The sequence below is a fragment of the Pelmatolapia mariae genome, linkage group LG13, assembly GCF_036321145.2.
Source record: "Pelmatolapia mariae isolate MD_Pm_ZW linkage group LG13, Pm_UMD_F_2, whole genome shotgun sequence".
NCBI lineage: Eukaryota > Metazoa > Chordata > Actinopteri > Cichliformes > Cichlidae > Pelmatolapia > Pelmatolapia mariae.
In genome coordinates, this window is record NC_086238.1 from 19375826 (window position 1) to 19394203 (window position 18378).

General features: G+C 40.2%; 1 protein-coding gene across 1 annotated transcript; it reads left to right on the plus strand.

Annotated features, from left to right (window-relative positions):
• Positions 1 to 8399: 8399 nt before the first annotated feature.
• opn3 (opsin 3) lies at positions 8400 to 17817 on the plus strand. Its single transcript, XM_063491444.1, has 4 exons — positions 8400 to 8835; positions 10736 to 11055; positions 16253 to 16504; positions 17035 to 17817. The coding sequence occupies exons 1-4, from the start codon at positions 8517 to 8519 to the stop codon at positions 17308 to 17310; spliced, it is 1167 nt and encodes a 388-aa protein (XP_063347514.1). The 5' UTR covers positions 8400 to 8516; the 3' UTR covers positions 17311 to 17817.
• The last annotated feature ends 561 nt before the right edge of the window (positions 17818 to 18378 follow it).

Consider the following 18378-nt stretch of genomic DNA (forward strand, 5'->3'; position numbering starts at 1 on the left):
TGTCACACAGCCAGCTGCACAGGCCAACGCCAGAGGAGGAGGTGAAATGAGGAGCACGGTCACTGATAAAGAGAAGAGAAAGCAGCATGAGGAAGTTTGAAAATGTGGAAGCAATTTTCCAAAAAAGAAAACTGAAACTCAAAGTATCTTTTACGTGTCTGAATTAGCGCAAAGACCAGAGGCAGCTGATTCTGTATGGATTCAACAAATATCTAGCAATGTGCTGCAATTAGGTGATGATGTGTGGTTTACAGATTAACATATAATAATTTAAATATTATTTCTATAATTTCTTGCAACACTAGAACTACAATGTGCTTCACAAATTCACAAGAGAGCAGCTTCAAAGCACCAAACAGACAAAAACCCAAAACCGAGTAGCATTATTCATAGAGACCATTTTTTAAAATGCATTACACAAATGCCAGTGTGTACAAGTAGGCTTCAAATGTTTTTCAGACTGAGTCACAAGCTGATCTGATAGTGAAGGAACAGTTAGTGCCACAGTATTGAAAGATAAAAAGCACGGTGCCTCATTAAATCAGCTTCTATCCTGTTATGTTGAATCAAACCTGATTGGCATACTAGGAACTAAATGAAGTTTAACCATCAATAACCAGGTCAGCTCCAGACCCTTTCACGTCTGCACATAACGTTCAGATCACTTCTGATCGTCTGGTGTAGAATCCACAGTGGTGGTGTACAGAGACAAATTTACAAAAATACATAACCTTTTGCCTGATAAACTATAACAGGAGCTGCTGACGCGGAGCGGAATTAAAACAGCAACTCAAACTGAAGGCTTGTCCCGAAGCAATTAATTAAGCAATTACTTTTTATGATGTTTATTCTGGATCCTTGTTCATTTTTCTGCCTCTTCATCTGCAAACGGAGCCACGTTTAGTAAGTCACCTCGAGCGGGATGTGCTGCGCTGCTGGAAGCACTTAAACATAAATTATCACATCTAACCTACTGACGGGGGTGCCGTGATTTTCTGACCTGTGAGAAAGGGTAATTCAGATATTAATTATGCAAATCAAATGTGTGAAATTGCAGAAAATTGTTTTCAAGTAGCCATCATCTTCTCTGCAAAGCATCCTCCGGATTCCCCTGTGTGGAGTTTAGATGAAATTTTTTTTGGATGAGCACCAGTCCTAAAGACGCGTTTATGATAATGACATGCACACGCCTGTGTGAGGCTGTGAACATCAATCCAATTAATGCGATGTGGAGCATCCTCAGCATTTCTCACATGACAGCGAAGGACATCAAAGATGACACTGAGGGGTTGCTTGCAGTGCATGTTTCAAAGTGAGGTGGTAAGACATTGTTGGCAAAGATGATGTTTATATAATGATGACCACTGCAGAGAAGTTAGCCTGAGACGAGCATGAGCACTTATTCTCATGGCAGATTCAGAAAACAGAGTCCAAGTGGCATGAGATCACCCAGTGATGAGGTGAGGACAGAGGCTGATGGAGACAAGCAGAAAATAGACAGCTGACACTGACAGGTCCCAGTGGGTGACTTTGTGTTTGAATGTATTTAATGTCCACAGGCTCTGAAGACAGCATCTGCAAAAAAAAAAAAAAAAAAACAATAACAAAAGAAAAAAAACTAATTACAAAGATAAATCTTTGACACTTCTAGCATGCAGTGAGTCAGTCAGCATCTGCATTTGTGCAGGAGTAGGTGTGTGCTGACGTCAAAGCTTTTGCAGGGAAGTTGAAAGAACCGTTGGGGAGTGACGGGGGCTCAAAAGGGAGATCGGCAGAAGAAACAGACTTGCACAAAAGCGAGTGCTGATGCACCGACATTATAGCTTCAAACTGCATCTGTGAAGAGAGATTTAGGTCAAGAGTGTGTGTGCGGGATCAGAAAAATGAAGCAACATCTATTCCAGCACCTTGAAACACAAACATATTTAAATATCACTGAAAATACATCAAATTAAGGTGGAGAAACCAAGCTGAGGATGTGTACACAAACAAGCAGAAATATTTGTGAAAATAAACCAAGAATCTCTGCAAACAAAATGATTAGAGAGGATTTTTCTTCTTCTACGTAAGCAAACAAACATTTTGGAAATAACTGAGAAAAATAAACTCTTCCATTTCCACCAAGTTATTTCGCTTTTATGCAATTAAAATGAAATGAATACTACATTTCACATTATCTCACCCTCAACTGCCTGTGGAAGAGTCCAGCTCTTTTGCTGCTAAATTCCCCACTGTTAGCTCCGTCCCATTTAGGCACAGCCAATTCTGCCTCGGTGCCTTTTGAAAACCAGCATACGCTTTTACAGGTTAGAGAGTTGGGAGTAATGTGTTGTGATGGACCAAGTTGAAAAAACAGGAGTCGTCACAGGAATTGTTAGAAAAATAGGCTATTCATTTATTTAACCCAAAAATTATATTTACAAAAGTAATAAATGTTGAACTCATAAAAGAGGTCAAAGAAACAAAACTAGACTCAGGCACAGAACTGCGAACTCAACAAACATAACTGACCTAAAGAGGAAATGACACACAGGGGTATATATAATGGCTGATCAGACCACTACGACACAACAGGGGTAACTAAACAAAACACAATCATAAACAACAAAAGCGATGCAGTACAGTCCAGTTTGTTAATAAACTAAACACCAAAGAAGAAACTCAAAACCACTAACCCGAAACTCAAATATTTAATTAAGTACAAAAGCTTTTTTTTTTTTTTTTAATTAAAGAAAATACACATTCTCCCCTTCAGCAGGAAGTGGTGGTGCGGTCCAATTATCCTTCTTTGTATTTAACGGCTTTAAACCCTGTCCACCACCTTTTGTCTGGCAACTCCCAGGGATCACGGCAGGTAAGAAACAGGTAAAAGAAAGAAAGGTTAGTCAAAAATCAAACAAAGTAATCAACTGGTATGCATACATAAGTAAACTAAATGTGTTACAAATAGAACAAAAGTACTTAAATCAATCAATAAACTTATTGGAAACTAAAGTGTGTTATTGTGTCAAAATGAAGAAAGAGTTACCGACTTTAGAGTGTGACCATGGTTTTGGCCATCACAGTGTTAAAGTGGGTCCAAACAACATTTTTGCCTCTTGATCATTCTGATAACTGGACCCTACAGAGACTGTACAGGTAGTCCAGCTTCTCCAGGATGGCACATCATTAAAAGTCCTCAACCCATCAGCAGGACTGGTATTTGCTCCTTTGTGCAAGGAGGACACTGGTGTGAATATCTCTTCCCAAACAATCAGAAACAGACTTCATGAGGATGGCCTGAGAATCCGATGTCCTACAGTGGGCCTTGTGCTCACTGCCTGCCATTTGCCAGAACTGGCAGGTCCACCGATGGCACCCTGTGCTTTTCACAGCAGGTTCTTTCTGAGCACATGTGACAGTCGTGAAAGGGTCAGTAGAAGTCGTGGAGAACATTATGCTGTGTGTAACATCATTCAGCATGAGCTGAGTTGGTGGTGGGTCAGTAATGGTCTGGGGAGGCATATTCATGCAGAGATGAGCAATGGCACCCTGACTGCCATTAGGTATCAGCATAAAATCCTTAATAAAATATATATATTTTGGTGGCTATTAATAAAATATATTTTATTAATAGCCACCAGCCACCAGGTTTGGAAACATTGTGCAATATAACACAGGTGTGGCAGCTAAAACCCTTTTGGATCCGTGACTCAATGAGGACACAGAGCATCCAAGAACACTCTTACTCCTCCTCTGCGGCTCTGGGACTTGCAGACCACGGAATCAACAAAGGCGTTCTATCTCTCACAATGGCATGTTATAATTTCCATTTCTGACAGCTCTGATGAAATGCTCATTCACACATGCACACATGTCTATCTTATCCAATTACTGTGAGGACAAGATATGGTTTACTGTAATGAATTATTCATAGCGCAATAAGGATGCACCACAGAGGTTAGTGTGTCAGCCTAAAGTGTGCTCCTCAGAATCCCTTTAAAAGATTATTTCTAGAATTCAGCTGTCACAATTGCCCGCCGTAATTAAGTTGCTCTTTGCAGGGGCAGAATCGAGCCCACCAATCTGTGACTCGCTGCGATTAGAGTTTAATTCTGGCTGCCCTTGTAGCTGCACATGGACTTTGACTTGTGAAACGTTAAAACGAGATTTTAAAGGAGGAAGACTCATGACGTGTTATCACCGTGTCGCCATGCACACGTGCACATCCTCTGCGTAAGCTCTTATTTGTCCCTGTTCTCCAGTGACGCTAACATTTTTATTTATTTCTGACAGAAGAGATTCTTTGGCAAATTTTCAAAGACGCTTATCCGTGGCAGTGAAGAGGCACTGAACATAAGCGTGTCAATAATAATGACAGCCGCTATCCACAGAGAATTGTTTATGCAATTAAAAAGCTTATATCCAGCAGCGAGCTTGAAAATGAACAATTATTTTAGCTGTAAGAACGAGGCTGGAAACACGTGCAAAAACACACAGACAGCACACTTTTTAAAACTTGAGAATGGGCTGCATCTACAGCAATGTATTAAAGCTGCAGTATGCTCTGTCCTCAACTTCCAAGTTCAAATCCTCTCCTCTGTTAATCCCTCGGAGAGGGCAGGGATGATGGGACACACGGCCCTTTGAGAGAACCTAGTTTTGGGCACATGCTTTATTCTGCTATTTAACAAAATGAGCAGACGCCAGCTGTTGCAGCAGTGGATGTGGGCTGAGTGTAAGTCAGGAGCCACGTCAAACGTGACAGCTGTTTGTGGCATCAGACAATCTGAATTTGTGACTCGTCAAATTGCCCATCTGGGTCAAAGCAATAGTAAATAAATAATCAGTGGGTTTTAGTCATGTGGTGAGTTATTATTAAAAAAAAAATGAACATCATTAGTTGCAAAAGTACTGGGCTGCCTTTCTGCTCAGTAATTTCACTAGATATTGTGCTTGGAGCTAAGAGCAGCCGAGGTAAATTGCTTGGCCCCACAAAACAATCTGTGTTAACAGGTCTGTAATCCATAAATTAACCTATTATCCTTTTCATAAATTCATGTCATGGTGAAATATTGTATTAAGCATATCCACAGTTAGATAAAATGAAATAAGTATAGCTACAAGCAATCCCTATCCACCAAGGATTCAGGCTTCAATTTCTTCCAAATGCTCTGTTTAGGACAGTTTTTCTACTCTTAGCTCTGTATGATGTCATTTAGAATGCATATCCTTAATATGATCACCTAAGACACACGCACTACTGTTCACTTATTATGTTTGAGTGTTTTAGCTCCGCTCATAAAGAGAGCGGAGCTAAAATGGTTTGTTTCAGGGAGGAACTGAGGGTCTGCACCAAGACCCAGAATAAGCTACACAAAGCTTAATAAAACTCTGAAGTATGCAAGGGAGAAAACAGCGGATTTAAAATGAGCACGTGTCTTCTTTGAATTATCTTTAAACGAGTTAATATTTGTGTGTAGATGCATATTCATCAGGGGTCCAATGTTTGCTTCCCCCTTTAGTGAAATCACATTTGGAAAGCCCAAGTAGGGGTGCAGCGAGTTCATTAAACCAAGCTGTTTCACATTAATTTTACATTCAGTTGTTTAATAACTTCAAAGAACCATACTTAATGGCTTTGAAATTAAAATTCTTTGAGGGAAAAAATTAAAACATAATGAAAAAAAAGTTCTGTGTGAAAATGAACAAAGCAAAGAGTTTGAAATGTTGAAATGTTTTTGAAGGCCTTTAACAGGTACACAGGTCTGTATGACTTTAGTGACAAAAAGAGACAGTAACATGTGAACTCACAGTTTCACATAGACGGAGCTTATATGCTGTGGCTTTGATTATTGCATTTGTACGACACTTTTATGGACAATTGTTTTTCTAGCTTACTTTGGCTGTCTTAACAATCCATCAAGTCTACCAGGTTTAATCGTCTGCCGGTTGATTCTTCATATATATAATACAAACATGAGAGTATTAATTTTCTTTTTAAACTCATAGCAAGAAAGAGGAGCTTATAAGCTGCATCCCCCCCCCCCTCATCTCTGTATTTCAAAGGCTACACTTTTGTGTGTTCTTCTTGTTCGCCACTTCCCGCTACAGGACTTTGTCCATTTCAGATAAGGACTGTAATTTTGAGTGAATAATAAATTACTTGAATTGCCTTTCAGAACACTAAGAAGGAAAAAAAAAGAAAAAGTCAGCAAGCAATCAGCTTTATTTCTGCCTAAAGCCGTGTGGTCATGCATGAAAGTAGTTGTAATGATTGAATGAGCTCACAAGGTCTGAATATCACCTCTGGAGCCCCACACGGGTTTCTCTAAAAGACACCGGAGGGTAGCCGAGTTCACCACTGCAGCCTGACTAGAGAGAGTCAGGAAACGTGTGTTGATGCTTATAGATGTCTGAGTGATGGTAGAACTGCCAGAGATAGAGCTCTGTCATGTTTGAAGTGCTAATGTTTGTGACGGAGAGGGGAAAAAAAGCTACTTTAAAGTTCATTATGGAGCTAATTCCCAGCACAGTGAGAGTAGCATTACAATAATTGCATCTCCGGGGAGAAAAGCAGTGGGTGATTTTGTACATTCAAGCAGATGTGCATTGCTGAAATATGCTCAGAGATCACCTTTAGAGCGATTCCATTTAATTAAACCTATTGCCTCTCGCTAAATTAAGAGGGAAGGTCTGATCGGATAGAAAAAGAGGAGAAAAAACATTAAAGACTTGTCTAAATTTAAATACTTATGGAGAGCAGTAAAAGCAATAAGATTGAATATAAAAAGGATGCCTACACAGAACAAAAACTTAACTAGATATCTATATCTGAATGCTGTTGACCTATTTATTGATAATAGTTTAATTTCAAGTGCTGCTTGTCTGAACAATATATTGATGGACCACTGTTTCCCAGCATAACAGCACAATTGCATCACAGTTCTTCTTCAATCTGCTGTGTTTTTAAGGGGGAGATGGGTGTTAGTAATAATCACAGCCTTACCACTTACCCTCCCTTACAATATCCTTGGCAAGAAAGGAGAACAAATTTTATTACAGAGTCGAGCTGTGGCATAAATCCCTGCTGTATGGAGGGGGAACATAAAGCTCCTTCTGTGCCTTGAATGAAAAAACTTTAAGTGGTGAATGAACGGCACGTGAGCAAGTGAGTCAGTGGGTGAACTGCACAATTTAAACACTTCCAGTCTGTGCGACATCCCCACGTCTTAAAGAGAATTCTGCTATTTTAAATCAACCTGTAGGCGCGCAGAAACGAGGTCAGACACAAACAACGTCGCCGTGGGAACCCTGCGCTTCAGCAGCACAGTGACATTTCTCTGTGGAAAAAAGCGAGGTGGAGGAAGACCACCTCAAAATGTCACAGGACCCACAGATACGCATTTGTTTAAAAAAAGGAAAATCAGAACAGTTAATGAACTGTCGCCATTTGGTTTCGAGTGCACGTGAGACTCTGAGTGTGAGAAGTTTCCTACAGAGTTTCACAATATAGAATATAAGCATGTATGTGAAATCTCATCATTACCCCTTTTTACATTGGTAATATAAAAGATGCAGCTATAATTTAAAAAAAAAACAGTTGGAGAACATCCATCCCCTTCCTCTCTAATCTGTCAGGCATAAGATTACAGTTCAATCAATTACCAGCAGGTGTTAGGGACATGACTTGAGGTGTTCCTCATCAGTGTTTTGACCTTTTACTCACAATACACCCTTAGTTGAGGTAGGCCCAACCACAGGATTGTGAAGTCTGGGTGTGTGCTCCTAGCAACCCTCCTCATCCACAGCTCAGAAATTAATGCTGGTAGATGCTGGGCAAAGAGAAAAATTTTAAGCTCTGCATTATACTTATTGTGATATAATTAGCCTATGTGCATCACAAGAAATTTGGGGTTTTAATTGGATTACAGCTGTCCTCAATTAAAAGTCATAAATGGATTTACATTTTAAAACATGCGTAGGCTTTAAACGGAAATAGAAGTAGGGTAAAATAAAGGCATGTAAGTAATGCTGATGTTTGCTAAATTGGTTCGTTTCATCTGCCTGTCAGGACCTGGAGATTGAGGGGATATTTTCATTTCAAAATAAAAGCGGTGGATTGAAAGCATAAGTCAAATTAAAGCGTCAGCTGCATTATCTGTTAACTGTTTGAGCTATGAGGTAATTCAAGAAAGAAAGAACGCCTTTATTTCAACATGTATGTCTTTGTTTTACTTTTTATTTTATTTTTTGTTTTTTCGAAGTACAGCCAAACTCCTAATCTCAGTAGACCTAAATATAAACCTAAGAATACAAAAAGTCTTACTTTGAAAGTATAAAAGGAAGCCTGACGTTCCTGTTGGGTCTGACTTGTCACTGGTATATTGACCTAGTTTCAACAAACAGCAGTCTCAGGTTGGCTTTTGAATTAGCGGCGCGCAAGGAGCCGGTGTGGGAGAGCCGACGAGCGCACAGCCTCTCGTGCCCAGAGACGCGCGCAGCACAATGCTGGAAACCAAGTTTCCATCCGCGAAATGAATCTCCCTAACGAAACCAGAGCCGGGAGAAGTACAGAACATTACATTTTCGCACTTGGCACCTACAAACTTCTTGCTTTTACCATTGGGACTATCGGAGTATTCGGCTTTTGCAATAACGTCTTTGTCATAATACTCTACTGTAGGTTCAAAAGACTCCGGACGCCTACCAATTTGCTGCTGGTCAACATAAGTTTGAGCGATTTTCTAGTTTCTGTCATCGGAATAAACTTTACCTTCGCTTCGTGCGTTAAAGGCGGATGGATTTGGAGCCAGTCGACGTGTATCTGGGACGGCTTCAGCAACAGCTTATTTGGTGAGAGGAGAAAAAATAAAGTCATTTAATCGTTTATGCTAGCATGTGTTAACATTTAATAATATTTTTTATTAAAATAATTTACAAATATAATTCTTTAACCCTGTTACGTTTTTGTGTGTCTCGCACTACATGCAAGGAAATAGCGGCTCAGTGTAAATAGGCAGAAGGCGGAGAGAAGCTCATTTATAACAAAGAATGCACTACGAAGGCATGAAGGACGTTATCAGTAACATAAATCTAAATATAATTGTTTTGTTTTTATTTTTTTCAAATGACACTTTATCTGCGAGTTCTTGTGCAAATTTCCTCTCTTCGATTGTATTAAAATACAGAGTAAACCATGCAGTCCCTCCCCATGATGAGCTGTAGTAATATCTAGCTGCTATGCTGAGCTTTATATTGTGTATTTTTTTTTCTTCCTGTATTTATACTTGCATCAGTGAGGAATCTTTTGACACCTCCCTGCGCCTGCCCTTCTATGTTAGCAAAAGTGTCCATTTATTTCCAGCATAAGTCTATTCAGCTGGGAAGTGTGAATAAACATTGAGGGTCATTGTCTGGGTCCCACCAGCGTAGGAATTAGAGCTCAGCAGGACTCATGTGTGGTAATGAGCTCATTAGTGCAAGTCTTCTTCTTTTATTTTTTTCTCCCGCTTCAGCAAATGAAACCCAGCGAACCAGCTGGACTTCTGTCATCCTGCTGTCCTTTAAGTGACATTGTCTTCTTTCCACATATTCCAAAGGGCACACTTGCCCGCCTGTGTCCGGTGTGCAGCACCGCAGCAGTGGTTGTCACAGGAGAATTCAGAATCAAAACGCATACAAAGATAGTGTTGATATAACAGTTTATATAAGATGATGAAGTCTTTCGTGACTAAAGTGGCAGTGAAGAGAGAAGATGCTGCGTTCTGTCTCTTTGGCCCTTAGATAACCTCCCTTTCTTGTCATTCACTACACAGCACTAAAAGGGGGAAAAAGGATTCTGTGTGATATTTGATATGTGAAAAACTCAAGGTCATACAGGTTGTCGTGGCTTGACTGGGTGTGAGCACTGCAAATCCAGAGAACCTGCTTACACTGAGCATACTGTTACAATTGAGGTATATAAAAATAACCCCCTTGGCTTGACAGTACGTGTGTCCTCCAATAATCCATGCACAAATAAGATGTCTTCTTTGCACATTACTTTAAGTGTGACTCAGTAACTGACACACAAAGGGCCACAGGAGCTGCAGCAGTAAGCCCTGGCTGTTCTGTCCAAGCACGTCCTTCCTTCAGCTGGTTTGCTGTGGCTCAAACTTAGCGCATACTATATAACATCTCCCTTTGTAATCTGTGCATCCACCTATTGATGCTGTATGTGTCTCATTCGTATGTAACAAAAGAATAATAAACCTATCTGCGCTTACATAACTGGCTATACATGTATATAGGTTAGGGGAGGGTGTATGATGAAGTTTGACTAAAAATATTTTCCCTGGCATATTGACCTAATTTCAGCAAAGTTATTGTAGATGCTATACTAGGGCTTTAAGAGGTGCTCTTAAGATTGCATGCCGGATAGGCTTATAAGTAAAATGATGCACAGGATGAACAAAAGAGCGACAGATATGCACACAAGCCACTTCAGTGTGTGTGGTAAAAGCAGGCTGTGTAATGCAGATGCGGGTCCTAAAGGTGTGTGTGTGTAGGAGTCAAGAGCCTCTTTCTGTGCATCTTCACAGGGTTTTGCAACAAAATGATTGAATGTGATGTCCAGACACAAGATGTTCAGATTTGTGTTTACACTGAGTGTGATGTACACTCAACCCAGACACGCTGAGTAGCCACTGACCCAGATCCTGCAGTGCGCGGTCTGCATTACTCAGCGTGGTTGTCTCTCTCCCTTTGCTGCCAGGCATCGTTTCCATCATGACTCTGGCGGCCCTTGCTTATGAGCGCTATATCCGGGTGGTCCATGCACAGGTGGTGGACTTCCCCTGGGCATGGCGAGCCATCGCCCACATCTGGCTCTACTCCCTGGCCTGGACAGGTGCTCCCCTGCTCGGGTGGAACCGCTACACTCTAGAGATCCACAGGCTGGGCTGCTCTCTGGACTGGACCTCGAAGGATCCAAATGATGCCTCGTTCATCCTCTTCTTCCTCCTGGCATGTTTCTTTGTGCCTGTTGGTGTCATGATCTACTGCTATGGGAACATCCTGTATACAGTGCAAAGGGTAAGGAATAAAAAGGATTGTTTGGGGTTTTTTTATTGCTTGCTTCTCTTAGAAACAATAAGATTAATAAACTGAATGAACAACATGGGATTGTAAATGAAGGCTAGCCTATCAAAACATTAACCATGACAGTCGAAACTGATGGTACTCATCTCCACAAAAATATATCTCTATTCAAATATTAACCCCCATTTCAGATGCTTATCGATTTATTGATGTAGAGTGTTGTACATTGTTATTTCTCATTTCCAGAATAGTAGACTTCAGCTGTTTTAAGTTTTTGCACAAAACACATTTTTATTTTTGGGTCATACTCCTGAAACATCTCTTTTTTGCTGTAACTTGAATTTTCACTGCTGTTTTCTTCCCTTGTCCTATAACTGACAGCTCAACTGTGCAAGCATGTACAATAAAAATGAGACATCAGAGAACAATACAAAAACAAAACTCCAGCTCTACCCGACAACAAATTCCAATGTGTAAACACACTCCAGCTGCTTTGAGTGCTAACACCTCAGTTCATGTGACACTTGAAGTGTCGCTGTCTTTCAGCTTACACATGAATTAGCACTGATGTGTCGCAGGACTTCCACTTCAGCTGACTTTGAGGTCAGTTCATCACATACAGCGAGAGAACATTTCAGCGTTTTATACCACTTACAAAGGATATTTCAATGTCATCACTTGATCTCCAAATTGACGAATCAGTTGTTTAAAAGAAGAGAAAAAAGAGGAACTAAAAAGAAAAAGCTAGAGGAACAACAGCTTAAGCAGAAACCACTTAAGTTAACTGGTAACAGGTAATAAACATGACTGGGTATAAAAAGACCATCTTAGGCTACGTCCACACTAGCCCGGATAGATTTGAAAACGGCGCTTTCGTCTGAAAACGCTCCGCGTCCAACTATCGTTTTCAGTCATTTTCACAGAGTTGTGTGTCCAGATTGAAACGGACGAAAACGCTTATGTTCCAGTACTGCGCATGCGTGAAACACAAGAAGATTCGACCTGACTGATTTCTGTCTGCCATTTATTTACTTTCCGGCTCTTTGAAACATCGTGGCAAAATGCCGAAGAAAAGCACCAAGTTTTTTAAATGGACTAACAATGAGGTGGAGTTGTTGCTGCGAGTAACACAAAAGTACAAAGTTGCAAAAGCGATTGAGAATTAAAGAATTTGAAGAAAAGCTATCTGGAGCATGTACAAACTGATATTAATCTTTAATAGGGCTGTCAAAATTGAGAGCAAACAAAACAACTGCTGTATAATGCCCTCCACTATCTTTGTTTAATTGGTCACATGACTGCATCACACGACTAAAATGTGTCATCATTTTCAAAAAGGCTCCGGGTTCGCTGTCCACACTGCGATGCGAAAACTGCGTTTTCAAATGTATCCGCTTTGGAGAGCGTTTTCAAAACGCTGCGTTTTCCTTGACCGAAAACGCCGTCTCGGTGTGGACGGAAGGCCAAAACGGAGAGAAAAAGATGCGTTTTCAAACGAAAACGCGTTAGTGTGGACATGGCCTTAGAGAGGCAGCGTTTCTCACAAGTAAAGATAGCCAGAGTTTCACCAGTCTGAAAGAACTGCATTTACAAATGCCTGTGATTAAAAATAGGCATGATTCTGTCATGTAAATTGTTATATGGGCTCAGGAACAATTCCAGAAATCATTATCTGTGAACATTTCACCATGCTATCCTCAAGTGCAGATTAAAGCTCTGTCATGCAAACAAGAAGCCATATGTGAACATGATCCAGAAATGCTGCTGTCTATTTTGCCCTAAATTTAATTTAAAATAGACTAAGGCAAAATAGAAAATTGTTCCGTGGTCAAGCAACCTCAAAAATTTGACATTATTTTTGGAAAACATGGAAACTGTTTTCAAAAAAGCATAAAGAGGAGAGCGTCCCTCAGTGCTTAGTTTAAAAGCCTGTTTCTGGTGTTATGGGGGTACATTAGGGAATATTGAATTGGGAGCTTGCAGATCTGGAAACGCACCACGAATGCTGTATCTACAGGTTTCAGAGCAACACGTGTACCCACCCAGTTTACATCTTTTTCAGAGAAGGCCTTGCTTATTTTAGAAAGACAATGCCAAAACACATACTGCAGACATTACAACAGCGCAGCTTTGTAGTAGAAGATGCTGAACTGAACTCTGCAGACTTTACACCAATAGAACGAATGATACGCCAGACATATTCAATCAGTATCGGCTTCTATAGCAGCTGATAAATAAAAAAGTAATAAAGACGGGAAAACCATGTTATGAGTATTGGCATTGCATTGTTTGTCTACCAGAGAGCACTCTGCGACTTCACTGTTGGAAACATAACCAATATTAGGGAAATCTGTTTATGTACTTACTTTGTAAGTATTGGCTGATATATTGGAATATCACTAAATATTTGTGTAGTTTCAGCTGAGGGGTTGCATTGAGTGAAATCTAATCTAAAAGACATCTGACAATTAAAATTTTTAGTTTGTTTAAAACAGAACATTAGTCATGTGGCTCATCCACCTCACAGTCCATCACAGTTCATGGGTTATTGTAATGTGTGGAATGAATTGTAGATTGACACATTGCCATGGTATAAGCTCACTGGGCCTTTAGCCGAATGCCCTAAAAATGGTTGGCATTTATAAACTGTGATTGGCGAATGGAACAGGAAGTCTTAGTCAAGAAGCCACAACAAACAAGTCGTCACTTCCAGACGCTAAGTAAGCATACTAGTCAATAGCTTCCCAAATTGTTAATACTTAAACTCAGTTACTGTTGCAACAGTTTTTTGGTATTTATTTATTTATTATTTTATACCTTTAGCCAGACACAGACAATGCAGACTCTGCAGCGTTCATTTGAATAAAAAACACTCCTTGACCTTAAAGGGTTAAGTGCTGCCTTTCACACCCTTTTCATTAACGGCTGTTTTATCATTACATTCCTCTGTGTCTTTGGGACCTGTCCTGTATGCTGGAACTCATTTCTTAGAAGCATTGCCTTAAATTCTTGTGACAAAGGACAAGTGATATGAGTTCAGTTCGTTTTAATAATTTCACAAAAAAATACTTTGTGAAGGAATCAGCAGTCATCATTCAGGAGATGACTGCTGAAGTTGTGACACAGCATATTTTGTAATGAAACATGTAAATGAGAAAGGGACTAACTGATTTCCAAGCCTTTCTGCATCAGTTTCCTTTCTTAAATATGCACAATCATGCAGGAAGTGTGAGCTGCTGCGTTCTTGGAGCACCTCAGAGGCCTGGGTGGATTTGTCACATGTCACAGTATTTTGGGAACATCTTCAAAGAGCAATAACTCAGTACCCTGCAGACTATTTCTGGTTTGATACGAGAGCAGCTGGCCGGCTTTGCTACAGAAAGAAAATCTTATTGTAGATATGTGAAGGCCTGGAGAAACAATAGAATTTAAGCGTGCAAAAGGTTGTGGATTAATAAGAAAAAGAGCATAAAGAGCACAAATTGTAAAGTCATAAATATTGTATTCACGTCTACGTTCAACTGCTGTGTTCTTTTTTGAGCGAGTCTAGAGAATAGCTATATTGTTTATCATCGCATCTCTTTAGCTGAAGGGTAGGTTTGATCTGCAGTGTCGTGAACCCAGCCTGTTACCAATGCATTATCATGTTTTCACGACTTTTACGATGTTACCAACATCTTAAGATACAACTCTCAAGAGGAGAAGAGAGATAAAATGGGAAATTAATGTAATCTATCTTATTGTAACCAGTAAATTAGCCTGATAGCTGTAGAGCTTTGGGTGTGTTTAAATATAAAAAGAAATAAAACAAATAGAGAGAACTCCCAATGAAAATGAAAACTAACTTTCTGTTTCTTAACTATCCTTCCATCCATCCATGTGGCTACTAAACCAATAAATTTACCACAAGAGACACAGAACCGGGATGCTCACTCCAAATAACAGCCGTCCTGACACAGAGCTTAAATTGATTTAATCTGAGTCGAGAGCTGGACTCGGCAGCTGTCCAATCACCATCTTAATGATGGCAGCCAGGAGAGAGATTGTGTCGTGCCTTAGAATCAGAGGCCAATCATAACATGGGGAGCACACACTGTGCTTACACAAAAGGTAGTGCCAGCCAACAGGATAACACAACATTATTGAAATTTTACTGAAATCAACTCGCAGCAAACAGAATTAGGAAATGTAATAGGGTCTGCTCCAGAAAGCAGGTTTAACCTAACCCAGAACTATGAGTTGATTTCAGCCTGAGATGGTACATTTAGAGTTTTTGCTTTTGGTTAAACTATAAAGTCTAACTTTATAGTTTAACAATGATTTACAGGCAAAGAGCTCAAAATGACTACACATTTATTGATTTCTACTGAAATGCTGCCCAAACAGTAAATTACACTAAATATTTCAGTGCAGGGAAACTGGATTGAATGTGCACAGAATCGCAGTGTTAGAAAGAAAGACATTGCAAAGGTTTGATTCTGAGATGAGAATGAAATCCACAATGTCCACATATTCTGTCTAAAGGCAGTTGAAGATACTTCTTGGATAACAAGCTAACATCTTACCAATATTTGTTTCCCGAAGAATGTAAACTCCTGCAGATTAATTTGTTCTGGTATATGTTTTGACGTTGACTATATGGATGTACACAAGCAGCTCCTGCGAAGTTAGCAGGAGGGGAGGTTTGTTGTACAAATTCTACCAGCAAGAGGGTTAGGGTCACAAAGTCTGTTGCCATGGTAACTGACCCAGAGTTTAAATAACCCTCTCTTTGACTAAGCCTGCTTTCTGGAACAGGTCCCAAGATGAAACACAGGCAAAAGCCCTTAGGATGATCAAAACTAAACCAAAGGAAAGTGAATAAAAATCACTGAAATGTGACTATCGAAGTAGAAGAGCTGCTGAGGGAACAAGACGGGAGAATGGGGAGATAAGTAATACAGCACAGGTTGATATATATCCCAAAGTTGAGAAATTACTTTGGTGTAGCAGGTAGAAATTAGTAATAATCCCCCCCAAAGAACATAAAATTGTCTTAGATAAGTAGAATAAACGAATGAGGCTAAGCAAACAAACAAAATCAAAGACTATGATATGAATTTACTTTATGACAAAGTGTCACTGTAACTTGTTTGCTTGATAAAGAAATATCCCATCATGTCAGCATCCTGCTCTGTCCTGTTTCTTATAGCTGCGCTCTCTCCAAGACCTCCAAACGGTTCAAATCATCAAGATTTTGCGTTATGAGAAGAAAGTCGCCGTGATGTTTCTCCTGATGATAACCTGCTTCCTGGTTTGTTGGACACCCTACGCTGTCGTCTCCATGATGGAGGCCTTCGGCAGGAAGAGCATGGTCTCTCCCACTCTGGCCATCATCCCATCATTCTTTGCCAAGTCGAGCACGGCGTACAACCCCCTCATTTACGTCTTTATGAGCAGAAAGGTTTGTAATCAAATTATTTTTCTTTCTTTTTTTAATGTTTGGGGCAAGGCTACCTCTCCAGCACCAATTTCTTTGTGTTGCTGCTCGAAAATCAGGCCAGGTTAGGCTGCTGTCTAGAATACATGATATATTTCACTTGAGAGTTCTGAATAGCCGCTTGCTGTGTAGTTTGTCATCCCTCCCCCGGAGTGACCACAGCTGACCCATAATTAAATATGGACAAACACAACAAATCGATAGCATCTCAGTGTGGGGGGACAGTTTGGTCTCCTCCTGTGTAACTGCAGCTTTGAGTAGCAAATTGCAGGAATATTTTCCCACAAAATGTCACTATTTTAAAAATATTTTTCATTCCTTAATATGGTGAGCATAGAAATGAATTTTATTTTGTATGTCAGAGTGAAATGGTCCAGTCCACTAGTCTTGGTTTGCTGGCTAGAGGCTGATCTCTTGTGTGTTTGACATACTAATGAATGAAGAAAGGAGGCTGTTGTTAAATACCAGCCTTTGCTTCTGTTTCTCTTCCACAGTTCCGCCGCTGTTTGCTGCAGCTGCTCTGCTCTCGGATCTCTTGGCTGCAGCGCAACCTCAAAGAGCGCCCCCTGGCTCCGATCGAGCGTCCCGTCCGACCGATCGTTGTGTCCAGTATGTGCAGCAGCACCAAGGCGCGACCCAAGAAGAGGGTGACCTTCAATTCCTCCTCAATCGTCTTCATCATCACCAGCGATGACTTCCAGCACCTGGATGTGACCTCCAAGGCTGGAAACTCCACGCAGTTCAATGTTATCCAAGTGAGGCCACTGTGAGCCAAAAACACCGGACTTGTCACCCCACCACTCCGTATGCCTTAGGACCTAACATGCAACTCCAAGCCAAAATAATCCTGTCTGACCTCCCTGGCTGTTTCTGTGTCCACACGTGGTTACAGCCTGGTTACAGCTTCATGTATAAACCCAACTGTAAGCCCAAGTTCTCAAATAAACCAGTTTGAGTAGTATGAAAGTTTGACATCCTCATCTAACATCGGCTGTTGTGATATAAGTAACTTAATGATGTAGTAGTGGTGGTATTTTTCTCACACGTATTTGTCAGATATGCCATACAGTATATGTGACAGCTGTAGGACTTTGTTGAGTATATGAAAGGCAGTTGAGGACCTGAGTTTGGCTTAACATGTGGTAGCATTTTCATTTTTTGGTTGGTACCCAACTGTGTATAATGGAATACAAGCCTTAGATTTTTAGCCATAACCCATAATGCACAAACTGACATTACTGTGTATGGATTCAATAAAGAGACCCTATTTTAAGCTATCTAGCCTGTTTACTTAAGCTCATCTTATTTCAATGTAAATATCAAGTGTGACAAGATCAGTCACTGTGAAATTACACTTGGTAGATTTGTATGTATTAGGACGTTGGGAGTAGGCCTTCTTGAAGACTAAGAGGAAATGAGACTAAGACCTTAGTGACACGCTCCTTTCATTTCCTCCTGAGCTGTCAGCTATGAATAGATTTAATGAATGGTTTTCCTTAGCTGATAAAAACCCTTTTAACTGTGGATGTGAGAGCGAGTGAGAGGGATTTTGTCTTTTTAGACAGTTGGAAAACTGGGACTTGGTTGATTTCTTACTGTATTTTCATTATGAAGCATATCTTATAATAAAGACTGGAAACAGAAAAAAAAAAAAAAACTTGCCTAGCTGTGTCCATAGGTGACAAAACTGGAAATTTAACATTTATGCTTTTTGCCAAAGAGTGAAAATGATCAATGAGTTTCGTGAAGGGTAAGTTAAAGTCCTTAAAACCAGTCATCTTCACTTGTTTTATATAGATTATAGCCTGGTGAGCATAGCAGCACATTTGAAGTGGACA

Excerpts from the sequence above, each read along its gene's own strand:
- opn3 (XM_063491444.1), top strand. The coding sequence starts at position 8,517 with ATGAATCTCCCTAACGAAACCAGAGCCGGGAGAAGTACAGAACATTAC. Across the intron at positions 8,836-10,735 it reads CTTCAGCAACAGCTTATTTG|GCATCGTTTCCATCATGACT; the intron begins GTGAGAGGAGAA and ends CTTTGCTGCCAG. Across the intron at positions 16,505-17,034 it reads ACGTCTTTATGAGCAGAAAG|TTCCGCCGCTGTTTGCTGCA; the intron begins GTTTGTAATCAA and ends TCTCTTCCACAG.